General features: G+C 40.3%; 1 protein-coding gene across 1 annotated transcript in view; it reads left to right on the top strand.

Annotated features, from left to right (window-relative positions):
• MROH2B (maestro heat like repeat family member 2B) overlaps positions 1-13,145 on the top strand; it is a 57,453-nt gene that overhangs the window by 28,066 nt on the left and 16,242 nt on the right. Inside the window, exons 20-31 of the mRNA XM_077117067.1 lie at positions 1,022-1,129; positions 1,664-1,816; positions 3,961-3,987; positions 4,632-4,751; positions 4,978-5,057; positions 5,657-5,792; positions 5,886-5,981; positions 6,258-6,347; positions 6,740-6,860; positions 8,882-8,979; positions 10,774-10,926; positions 12,630-12,787. Coding sequence (XP_076973182.1) covers positions 1,022-1,129; positions 1,664-1,816; positions 3,961-3,987; positions 4,632-4,751; positions 4,978-5,057; positions 5,657-5,792; positions 5,886-5,981; positions 6,258-6,347; positions 6,740-6,860; positions 8,882-8,979; positions 10,774-10,926; positions 12,630-12,787 — 1,340 coding nt within the window. The remainder of the gene's footprint in view (positions 1-1,021; positions 1,130-1,663; positions 1,817-3,960; positions 3,988-4,631; positions 4,752-4,977; positions 5,058-5,656; positions 5,793-5,885; positions 5,982-6,257; positions 6,348-6,739; positions 6,861-8,881; positions 8,980-10,773; positions 10,927-12,629; positions 12,788-13,145) is intronic.

Here is a 13,145-nt window from a genome sequence, read left to right as displayed (position 1 = left end):
AAAAGATAAGACACAAGTGTTTATATCTTAGTCCATGATCAAAGAACACAAGGATGTCAGAAACTTTTAACTAGTTATTCAAAGCTTACTCTGATGATGGAAGGTAGGTGGCATGTAAAAACTTAAAACAGTGCTGGTAGAGACCATGGGGACAGTGGTCTGGTCTGAGTTCTCGTGGTGGCTGTGGCAGGGTTAAGCATGTATTACATTACATATAATAGGATTCATGAACAAATTACCATGACAGGACTGTGGTGAAATCAGTTTAAGGCAAGAGAAGTGGGGAGAGAAGAATATAGATGAAAGGGAATATAATTTTGGACTATAGAAAAAAATGCTACCAGTTTCCAAAAATTTAACCACCTAAGATACAATACAGTTAAAAGCAGAGTTATCTTTTGAAATGTTAGTCAACTCAAGCTTAAAAAACATTCCTTTGGCTTCCATCAAGATAAGATAAAAAGATCAAAATCTTTAGCTTGACCTATAAAGCCCTCCTCACCTTGCACTGCTCGCCTTCATGATCTTTCAATCTAGAAGCTCTGCCCTCCTTGGTGGATCTCAGGGTCTTTGCACTTACTTTATCTCTGTTTGGAATACCCCTTCCCCAATAGTCCAATGGTTCACTTACTAACTTATTTCAGGGTTCAACTTCACCCTATAAATTATATCATATCTAAACCAACTTTTTTAAATTTCAAACTCTCCTCCATTCTCACCAGCTATTCCCTTTTCCTGCTTTTCTTCTCTCCATAGCACTTATCACCATCTGACAAACCACATAGTTACATGTTTACTGAATTCACATATTTATTTAATGTCACTTCCTGGCCACTTCCTTATCACTTTCCTGTCGCTTCCCCTAGTTACATGCTCCACCAGAACAGGGATTTTGGTGTGTTCTGTTCCTTCCTGTATCCCCAGCATCCAGAAGAGTGTTGACACATCATAGCTGATCAATAAGTATTTATTGAATAAATGAATGTCTAAACTCAAAATCCCATGCCTTTTCTGGTTTTAGGGAACAGCATCTATTTTAGGATACTGTGCTGAGAGCCACTTGGATGTTGTTTTAAAAGTTCTTAAAGCATTCCAAGATCAGGAAAAGTTTTTCATGAATCGATGTAAGGTAAAAGGAATAATATCTTCTTCTGAAGACACTGGTGATTACAAGGGTAAATTGATTCCTTCAGGAATAGGCTTTCTCCAAATTATACTCACTCCTGTCTCAGATTCTTATTCCAGGTCGGAACAGTCCAACCCCAGTAACTGTCCCAGCCATAGATGACCAGCTATATAAAAGGTCTCCTCCACTTTTTTCAGTCACAGAGCTATAATGGGCTCTAAATATAGCTAGGTCTGTCCTTTACCATCTTCTGAGTCTCTTGAGCAACTTCCATTGTATATGCTCTGTTCACCCTGTAAGAGAGGGACCTGAGCATTAAAAATTAGCACATCTTCTCATAGCTACCTCTGTTAAAGCCTGGTTGATCCATAACTGATGTCACTTAATTTGGTAAACAAGAGCATATGAGTTTTAGGCCCATTTTAATCAACTCAATCTGTCCCTTAAACCCTATATTGGTCATGATACTAGGGAAAGACATGAAGGAAAACGAAACTCCTTGAGTCACATTTTCCAAGTCTCTTTCCTGGTTTTCAGGGTCTTTTCTCCGGGAAAAGGAGCCTGAGCAAGACTGATATTATGGTGATCTACGGAGCCGTGGCCCTCCAGGCTCCCAAAAAGCAGCTTCTCTCCAGGGTGGATCAAGACATTGTATCTCAAGTCCTGTTTCTTTACAACCAGTGCTGCCAGGTAACAGACATCATAGGGCTGCCTCGATTTCCAACCTAGGCTTCCCGAACATTGAATGGGGTCAGCTCTGGGGAATCTTCAGGGTCAAAGTTCTGCCCAGGCCAAGAGAACCATTGGAGCTGGCACATTTGTGAGATGAGAACACAGGCGAAAAGGAAAAAACATTACTATAAAATAGGAACAGGTCATTTTTTTTTCTTTCCTAAGGTCTAGGATGGTTTTCTGTCCAACAACTCTTATGACATCTTCCCAGGTCCATGGAGTCCTTAGTGATCTCATCCTCATTTAAACTTAAAGCAAATCCATCTGTTCTGCTTTTTTAGGGGGCTAGCTTATTTCTTCCCTGCAATATTCTCTTAAGTGTTACTTAAGGGTAATTGTTTAACCTTTCACAGGGTAATGTTTAAAAACAACCTAAAACAGTGCCTCACGAATATGTGTTTTTAAGTGAATTAAATGCATCATCCATCAATCTACTCAACCACCTTGTGTTGTACTATTCTTCCCTCCGTATTCCCTCCAGTGACCCTTAGCATTCCCCAAACATGCCAAGAATAGAATTCTATTCGCTCATGTCTGTCCCTCAGAGCACTCTCTTCATGTCTTAAATAAAATTCTTTACACAAGCTGTCAACTCACCTGTTTGCTGGGCAGTTCCAGATTAACTACCTAACAATCACCCAGGGATGAAGTTTTAGGAAAGGCTTCCCAGGGTCTTTTCCCAGGGATATTGATTCAGTAGGTCAGGGGTGGAGTCTGGAAATGTGTATTTTTAAAAAGGTTTATGAATGATCCTTATCCATACTCGAGTTTAGGTTGCTCTCAATGGTGTGCATATCCGCTTCTCCCATTAGATTGGGAGAAGCAGATGTAATATTAGACTATATCTTATACTCCTTTATCTCCTCATCAGTGCTTTCCATGAACCAGATGCTTGATAAATGTGTGCTTTTGACATTCAGGTGTGTGTGTGTGTGTGTGTGTGGTAAGAAAGGGGAATCAGAGGGTGCTTATGACATTGTAGATATATGTGTACACCAGTGGAAGAGTGCAGGGCAGTGAGCCGCTTGCCTTAGTTGCATCAGAATTACCCAGAGAGTGTGCCAGGAAGAAAGATGGCTAATGAATCACAACCATCAGAGATGGATCATAAAACCTGTATTCTTAACTGGCTTCTCAGGGAGTGGTTCTAGTGTACCTAAAATCTGGTAATCGAGGATAAAAATTGAAAGCATAATAAAAGATATTTTATGTTACATTGATTTTTAGTCTACCATTGAGGAAAATTTTGACAAAAAAAAAAAGGATGAGGGATAAAGATGATTCAAATAGAGATGACTGAATAATTTCAGTGTAGAGTCAATTCTGCTATAACACAGCCGATATGTTCCCCCAGAAATCACCACACTGCAAAATCGCATGAGAAAAACCACTGGGAGTATGGGAAAAATGGGATTTGGGACACAATACTCAAAACTTCCATAAATGGAACATTTTTAAAAAGATAGGAACCTAATTTAAAAAAAAAACACAATTCACATGTTAAGTAGTGAAGAAATAAATAAATATTACAATAAATATGATACTTTGTTGAAAACTCCTTGACGTTTCCTTACAGAAATGGTCATTGGACGAGTTTCAGCTTCTGTGTTGTTAAGTGGTGGAAGGAGGGTTATCTGAAATCTAGGGACAGTTGTAATGCCAAACTTGGATGTCTGTCACCAAACACATGTTTGAGGCATGCATGTGAGTGTTCTGTGTGTGTTTCCATGTGACTCAGTTCCACTGAGTGTAGCTTTTTGCTCTCATGATTGAAGTAGCACATAAGCAAACACAAAATTCAAAATGTACATTATGCTAACGTTGTTCCCTAAAATGTTAACCACGTTGGAACAAATTTGTGGTTTCCAAACAAGCGTTAGAGTAGAACTGACTGTTTTTCAGTTCCAGAGTCCTGCCCTATTATTTTTCATTTTCTGGCATTTTACCACTCTTTTCCCTCAAAGGCCTTTAGCCTTTTTCCTTATCAAAGTCTATTTCAGCCGTCCTCTTTCACTGTCATCCTTCTGGCTGATGAGGGGATCCTTTCTATGGATGTCTGACTACTGCTTGCTGAGTAACAGCTTTTGTTTTTTATTTTTCAGGTTCTTGGCATGTCCATGATGACCAAGGTATGTAGGCATATTACATATATATATATCATGCTGCCTTGAAGTGCAGCGATTATAACATGTCCTTTTGATTTGTATATTGTTAAATATCTGATTCTGAAGCCAAGATCCCTCAGCCTAATCCAGGACAGAACAAGGAACTTCTGGTTCAGGTCGTTTGGAAGTTGGGCTGGAAACTAGAGCAGCATTTTTCAGACTGTGGGCTGTGGCCCCTAATGGGCCAAGAAATCAATTTAATAGATCACAATCAACAAATTTTTTTATAATGGAATCAAAGAAAGAGTAGAAAATGCATTGCATACAGCCATGGTATTATAAAACTTTTATTTTGGTTATACATATAATACATATAAGCACTGGGTGAAGTCATGAACTATATTTCATCCTTTTGGTTTATGGTCAAAAAAGTTTGAAAGCTTCTGCTCCAGAAAAGCATCAATCTATGGTTGGTTGAGTGGGAGAGAGATTGACCTTCATTTCTTGATGTCCCTACAACTTAGATCCTAGGCTGAGGAGCTGGCAAAAGGAGCACAGATTCTCGCTCCTGCTTGTGTCCATTTTTCAGCCCTGGGTTGAACGTTTGCTTATTGACCTGGTGCGCTGCCTAAAAATCTGGGCCTGTACTGGGAATCATTGTGCTCTAGGACATGGATCTGCAAATGAGTTTCACCAGAAGCGTCACTGAGGTCAGCATTGCCATCCATGAGGCTGAGGAACAATGGTTCAAGTTCTCCCACAAGGAGGTGCTGCTGGGTCACATGCTGGTGAGAGTGCGGAGGGCACGGGGAGGTCCTGGGAAATTCCACCACCAAGAATTCAGCACTGTCTTTCTAAGAAATGGGTAAAACCCTCCAGCCCCCAGTCATAGAGTTCTTGACCACATTTCTCATCCAGGGCACCCAAGTGCCCAATGAGGTTGCAGAGGCATTTGGGAACTTTAAAGGCTCCTGAACTTTTCTGTGTCGTATCACCTCCTTGTTTGCATTGCAGGACTTCATTAGGGATGAGCCCTTGGATTCTTTAGCTAGCCCCATTCGGTGGAAAGCTTTAATTGCCATCAGATACCTCAGGTAGAGACCTTCTTGTTGTTCTCATTGAAAAAATATTTCCTCTTCCCTCCTTCATCCACCTGCTCTGAGCAACTGACTTACTCCCTGTGCAGACTCCAGTGCACTCTTTCCAAAATGGACACAACTTATCATTAAGCTTGAAATAGGGGTTTTTCTCCTTCCAAGGAATTATAGAATGGATGAGAAATTGGCCATTTGGTGACTGACTCAGACTAAGGAGCTGCTCAGATTTAGTGATATATAAAGATTGAAATGTCTATTAAATAGAACTTAGCATCCAGTTGAGAAGATCACATATGCACATACATTTAAGAAAACAAGTAGGCTAATGTCATCACAAATCATATTATAAAGTGTGAAAGTAATGCAAAGAGAGTAGTTTGTCACCCTGATAAATAAGACCTCAGGCATATTTACTTTACCTACCAATGCAGTCCAAATCTATGTCCCCAATCTCTTCCTCTCCTTGTCACCTCTTCCTTTAACATCCCAGTAGATCAGAAAATGTATCTGACCCCTTCTGACTTGACTGGCAGTAGACTTGGTTACGATTTGTTTGACATTATAACATCCATTCCTCCACCTGGTTCTTATTTCAGTCAACTGAAACCTCAGCTGTCACTAAATGATCATCTTAATATTCTTGAAGAGAATATTCGGAGGCTGCTGCCCCTTCCACCTCTGGAGAAACTCAAAAACGAGGGCCAAACTGACAAGGACAAGGAGCACATTCATGTATGTCGGGTGAGGCCTGAGTCGAACTGAGCACTGTCGTGGGGCTGTTCGCACTCACCCCAGGCTGAGACATAACCTTATGTTCCATTTCAGTTTCTCTATGAACGATCCATGGAAGCTCTAGGAAGGCTTATGAAGACCATGATATGGGATAATGTAAATGCAGAGGAATGTCATGAAATGCTTAATGTGAGTAGGGTCACCCCTGAACTGGATGCCCATGCCCCCTAATCTATCCTCCAGTGCGCCGCCCCAAACTCTACCCCATCCTCTGTGCAAGGAGACACCCAGCCTGGCCCACTCACCACCATGCAGGGCCAGTCCAATTAAAAGTGCTTGTGGGGAAGTGAGCCCCACATTACAGAAGCAGCAGAGGGAGAGTGTGAGCCAAAGCAAGAGAGAAAGAGGCCGAGTGAATGAGTAGGAAGAATACCAAGGAAAGGCTGTTTATTCTTTGACCAACAGCTTCTTCGAATGTGGCTCGTTTCACAAAAAGAATGGGAGAGAGAAAGAGCCTTTTATATCATTGGGAAGGTGCTGACAAATGATGTTGAGGTAAGTAAGGCCCGAGACTGAATAAATTTCTTTGCTTTCTGATAAGAGGGATCTGATTTTCTTTGGCCTCTGGAAAGCCCAACTCCTTCTGCATGATGGATCCCCAGTACAGGAGATCCTTCCTTTCCAGGAAACCCACCTGAGAAGTGTCTCCTAAGTACAAAGTGTGGCAAGCACATCATAATTAAGCTATCTGGTTGTCTTTGCATGCTTGATTGCTTACTTTTCCACTGCCTTAAGAAGTCAGGTCCCTGTTAGGGGAAAAGTTCGAGATTCATTTTCATCCCAAGGATCTGCGAAGAGAAATAAGAGACCTAATAGCTGGTGGTGGGGATAACCTGGGATATCATCACACTGCCTTATCACATTGAGGTGCCTTCTTTGACCTACAGGCACCACAGAACTTTAAAATTGGCTCACTCCTGGGGCTCCTGGCTCCCCACTCCTGTGACACCCTGCCAACCATCCGTCAGACGGCTACTAGCGCGGCCATTGGTCTGTTCTGTATAAAAGGTAAGGAAAAGAAAGATAACTATTTTCTTCTTTTCTCAATTTCCTCCTCCTTCATCTATATGTCTCCTTCTACCCTCTCCCCTCACTACCCTCAAGAACTCCCTTTCTTTTTCTCCCTCTGTTTCCCTCTCTCCTCCTTCTTCTACCAGTACCTCCTCCTCCTCCTCGTTGTCCTTCTTCTTTCCCAACCCTCTCCAGGTCAGCCATATTTGAGTTCTAACACTATAGCTATGTCACAGAATGTCATTCACTTCAACCTGAGACAAGCCACTTTTTTCCTCAGTGGCTTTATTTTTCTGTTTTTAAAAATAAAGATAACACAGAGGCACTGCAAAGAATCCATCAGAATAGATAAAAGGTTTTGAGAGTTTCTGACTTAAATCATTGAGCAATTGGGCATATGAGCAACACTTCCTCTATCACATGGTTTTCTTCAGGAGAAAATTTCACCATCATTATGGTATTAAGTGACTTGCAAAGTTCTCTAAGTTAAATTACTTTTTGCAGGGTTTTTCCAACTTAAATAGTTGGGCCACTGCCTATTCTCCAACAAGTACACTTGAGTAACTGTCAATATCAATAAACATAAAGAGTTGTAAAATCCTCTGTCTCAGGTTGAAATCAACAAACAGGACCTCCTGTTCAGGCTAAATCAGAAAATCTCTCTCCAAGGAGAATCCTACATAGTGGCTGCACACAATTCTGCATAGACCAGGTACGGCTAGGAACATGCAGTCTAAGTGTAATACCAACTCATGCCTATATTCCTCTCTTCATTCTTTGAGGCACTGAGGAAATATTTGTTGAGTTTCTTTCCATCTGTCCAGCACTCTTCTGATAAAGGATTCACATAATAAAAAGTGTATTAAAGCCAGAGTGGGATTTGGTTGGAGGATAGTCATTCAAAAGGAAAAAAAAAAAATCAGCTGAGTCTCTAGGGATGTGGGGAGCTAATTCAGTAAGGATATATGTTCTAAACAAGCCCAAAAGAGGCAATAAAGGAAGTGAGCTAAGAACTGTACCAGAGAGGGACCTCACGGGGAGAAAGGAATTGAATTCCATTATTTTCTCACCCATTTTGCCTTTTACTTTTGGTTACTTTATTTTACTGAAATGTACAAAATTAAGTCCTCAAGCATTCTCTTTGTTAACAAGAAACCCCATATTTTGTCATTCACATGAACTCTTTTTCCTCGATTCTAGAGGATGGTGGGGTGAGAGCATTAAATACCTACTCCAACTAACTGGAGTGATATTAAATTAAATACCCATTTAAAACTCATGGATGTTGCTCAATCCATTTTTGAGATGCAGGATCTGAGAATAAGAAATTGACCAGTTACTTAAGACAGCTGAAAGTAGTGGAGCTGGGCTTTGAGCCCACATCTTTCTGACTCCAAAAGCACATCTTTCTGATACCAAAAGCAATGTGTCTGTTCCCGTTTCCACAGTCACTATCCATTTAATCATCAAATAGAAAATTGATATAATCTGTTTATAAATTGATATTAACAGACACTTCTGCAGTTGCTAATACAACCCTGTTGCAATATTTACTTTGCAATTTTCCCCAAAGTAGCTCACTGCAGAATGGAACTCCGACAAAGGTGGCAGTGCAGCAGAGTTGTTCGAGCCTAGGCTTCAGTGTCAGGCAAACCAGGGTTCAAATTCTGACTCTCTCATTTTGACTCACTGCATCATCTCAGGCAAATGGCTCTACATCTCTCAGCCTCAGCTTTCTCATCTGCAAAGTAGGGACAAAACAGCAAAGTCAACCTCAGGTGATTTGTATGAGTAATAAAAGAGATGATTGTACACAAAGTGTTTAGCATGGTGCCAGATATGTATAAACTGCTCAATATATGATAACTATTTTGCGCACCATATCATCAAGCAGCCTATAGTGTTTTTTTTTTAAATGTGTCCAGGGGCTGAATTAATAGAACATCAAAATATAGCCAATCTCTTCAACCACTTGGGGTCTTTGGGCTCTTTCTTATTTCCCTCTTTCTTAATTTTAGGCATTCGGCTGGAAATGGAAAGACTACAGGATTTGCAGGAAGGATTACAATGTGATGATGTGCAGGTCCAGATCAAGATTTCATCGAAAATAGCTAAGGTGATTGAAATGGATGACTGGAATGGATGGAAAGATGATCAAGAGTCAGTTTCCAAACGAGGAAGATTTTACTCCCTACTAGTGCTTTGGGCTGAATGAAAGACCTGTTTCCCAGCCTTTTTTTTTTTTAACTCTGAGTACATGTGCCCCATCAAAGTCTGCCACTAGTCACTTTATACTCTGGAGAACTTTGTGAGGCAAGTGGCCTCCTCCAGGTTTCAGAGGCAGAGGAGTGGAATGGAAGGAGCAGAGACGTGAGAGTCAATCAGATATACTCTCTGTGCTCTACTTGAAGCTTAGTCTCCTCATCTTCAAAACAAAGACCGTAGCCTAGCTCCAGAATTGTTGTGAGGATTGATCAACCAATTCATTCATTTATTCAATTATTCATTCATTCACCTAATACCTCCCGAGCAACTACCATATGCCAGGCTCTAAGGATGGAAAAAGGCAAAAATCTGCTTTCACTGAGTTTGCATTCTATTAACGGGAATCAGACAAATAAATGTCATGTCCGGTAGTGATAACCGAGAAAAATAAAGTCATGCAAGGGAATACAGAGTAAGCAAGGGTGATTCCCCAGAGAACACCACTCTGAAAGAGTGAACCATGGAGATGTTTGGGGAAAAGCATTCCATTCTAGGCAGGGGATTAGGGATATAGCAAGTGTAAAATCCCTGAGGTGGAGAAAGAGGTGGGTAATGAGATCCAAGAGATAGCCAAGAGCTGATAGGAGGGCTTTACAGGGCCGGTTAAGAACATGAGTTCCGACCCCCTCCCCACCACCACCCACTTTCTTTCCTTCTAAAGAAGCATCCATCCCAATGCAAGAACAAAAGAGATAGCCACTGAGCTGTCACACCAGGCGAGCATTCCACATTACTTAGAAGAAAAGCAGTAGTCTAATCCTTTGACCTCAGACCCATGATAACTGGAGAATGGCTGGGATGTGACTTCTTGTGCAAAAGAGCTCATTTCCTCTCCAGAATTGTGCTACAAAACACCATCAGGCTATTTTAATGTAGGGCTCAGTCGGTTGTGAATAGATATGTTTTCCTATGTATAAGCTCATAATCATTACCGTCTTGCTTAGTGAAAGCATCAGATAATTTTCCTGGAACCTGCTCAAACTGACAGCTCTTCCCCTCCTTGCTGACCCATCCCCTATTCATTAACTTAATGCAGACATACCTGCTCACCCACTCCTATTAGCCAAGCATTGTATCTAGTTCTTCTAACAATCAAAATTGCAAATGTTTAATTTGACCACTTACTGACTGTTTCCAACACTGAAATATGGAAGAGCAAAAGACATGAAATCTCATCATAATCCATAAGAGTTTAACATGGCACTAGTACATGTTGATAGATTTGCTGAGTTCTTAAGCCTTAGCTACTCTTTGACAGACTCGAGACTTATATCTGTGATATATAAAATGTATGTAAAAATGCTTTACAATATATAAATTGTGATATAAATACTGTGTATTAATTTTTCTTTATGGAGTACACCATATGACGTGGAAGGGAAATCTCTTCAGCACTCTTGGGAAGCAATAAGTATGAAATGATAAAAAGGCAACTCCATGGAAAATTTACTCAGAGTTAAAAGATCATGTCTGTGTTTTATTTAGGATTTTCTCTAGTTTCTATGGTCCCAGATTCATATACTAACTGTTTGGAAAACCCCGTGGTTTCTAATATCCTAAAACAAGCAATAGCAGCAGGTATCTGGATATAAAAATGATGTGGTTGATCATTTGAATGCATGAATCTTTCTGGTTGAATTCTCAGATTGTCAGCAAGTTCATCCCAAGTGAAGAAATCCAAATATTCCTGGAGGAAACACTGGATGGTCTGGAGAGCCTCAACCCCACTTGTACAAAGGCCTGTGGCATTTGGATGATAGCTGCCCTGAAGGAGCAGGGAGCTGCTTTGGAAGATCAGGTGAACTGACTGCCCATTTCACATTTGAGCAGGATTCTAAAATTTCTGAAGTTCTGATCCCCATAGCCCAGACTCTGTCGCTCTCATTGGAAAAAAAAAGTCTGCAAAGGATGACTTGTATAAGAATGTTAGAAATGAAATACCTGCTCATCACTTTCAAATCAGATTTGTAAAAATATTTATTCAGCCCAACTACACAGAGCAGGTACTAGGCTACATGTGGGAGAATCAAAGATTAATAAATTTGGAATGTATTTGTATTCATAGCATAAGGGAGGGTTATTTATGCAATAGTAAAGTCTTACCAAAGGACATTAGAATGGGAATCTATGGCAATCACATCTGAGAGATATTTATAATTAGGAAATTATAATTCAGAGACATGTCATATTAAAACCCTCCAAAAAAATTTATTCCAGATTTTTAGATACCTTGAGAATTTATCTCTTCTCAAAATGAAAACAGACAGGAAGATCTAATAGAAGCTGTTTTAGTTACCTTGGCTGCCAAAGCAAATACCATGCAATGGGTTAGCTTAAATGATGGGAATTTATTCACTCACAGTTTTGAGGCTAAAAGAAAGTCCAATTCAAGGTGTCATCAAGACTATGCCTTCTCCTTAAAGACTGGCATTCTGGGGCTGGCTGCTGGTGATCCCTGATAGCTTGTCGTGTGTAAGGCTCAAGGCAGCGTCTCCTGATTTCTAAATTTTCTTCCAGGCTCCACTGATGTTCAGCCTCTGGCTTCTCCCTCTGTGGCTTTCTCTTTAAGTGTCTTAATTTCATTCCATTTATAAGGACTTCACTAATAGGATTAAGGTCCATCCTGATTGAGAAAAACCACACCTTAACTGTAGTAACATCATCCACAGGTCCTACTTACGATGGGTTCCCACTCATAGGGATGGATTAAGTTTAAGAACCTGATTCTCTGGCATACATATAACTGCAAACCACCACAGAAGCAAAGTTACTTTAGAATAGAAATCTGCTGTTCTCTATCTCAAAAATCATTCACTTCTGCCCACAGATTAACATCCAAATTCAGAAAGAAGGCCCTCTCCTCCCTCTAGAATCCGGCTTCATCTTTTCAATCAAATCATCTTCCTTTCATCATTCTCATTCAGTTTGTGGTCCAAACTGAACCATTCTCCTATTCAGAATATCTTCCTGGCATTTTCTTGTTCCTGTGCTCTCATACAGTTTTTTTTTTTTTTTATCTTTACTTATATTCTTCTTTCTTACTAGGATACCCTTTCTCACCAGCTCCACCTTGCCTTTTGAAATTACTACATATCCTTCGAGAACTTAGCCAGATGCCCCTCCAAAATGACGTCAATTACTTCTGAATTCCCCTGTCTGTCCTGTGTAACTCTCGTATAGCATTTGCCCTATACTGCTTTGTGCACATGCTTTTGGGTATATGGCTGATATCCTTTTTTGGATCATTCACCCCATAATGCCTAACACAATCCCTACCAATGTGGCCTTTCACTAAATCTTTGCTAATTGAATTAAGAGTAAACACCCAATTCATCAGTATTACTCTTGGGCAAGAGATAGGCCATTGCATTATTGCTTTTAGTATTATTTAAAATTCATCAGCTACCACCAGTACTGCAATATGTGATGGTACTTGCCCTGAGCCATTCGTGTAGAGGGAAAATAGCAACTTCATGCTTGATTCAACTTTTTTCTTTATAGCTACTGGAGATCTTGGACACGATTTACCATCACATGCCAATACTAAGACAGAAGGAGGAAAGTTTTCAGTTTATGCTAGAAACCATCTCCCAGATAGCCAGCTTTCACATGGATGCAGTCGTTGCCAACCTCTTGCAGAAGCCTCTGCCCTTTGACAGGTAGATTCTAATTGTACTGGTGCCTTCTCCCAGTACTTTGTTTGAGCAAAGAGTAGCAAATAAAGAATGAAAGCATCTCACCTGACTAATAACCTAAAAACTGGTATTTGGATCACATGTAATGTTTCATATATATCCTCAGTGAATGATAATGAGATTTCTTTGGGTAAAAATACACCATAGGATTAAGTGAATATTAATGAGTAAATATGTATCCTCTTTCTGGCTGCCCAGAATATACCTAAATGAGATGCTTCTATCTTAATGAACACTACAAAACTCAGTAACCCAAGACCAGGATTTTGGATAGTTAGAGAAAACATCCTTATTATCCCCAGGCATAACAGCATGTCCATCT

The sequence above is a fragment of the Tamandua tetradactyla genome, chromosome 9, assembly GCF_023851605.1.
Source record: "Tamandua tetradactyla isolate mTamTet1 chromosome 9, mTamTet1.pri, whole genome shotgun sequence".
In the NCBI taxonomy this organism is placed as follows: Eukaryota; Metazoa; Chordata; class Mammalia; order Pilosa; family Myrmecophagidae; genus Tamandua; species Tamandua tetradactyla.
This window is presented reverse-complemented; position numbering and strand designations above follow the sequence as displayed.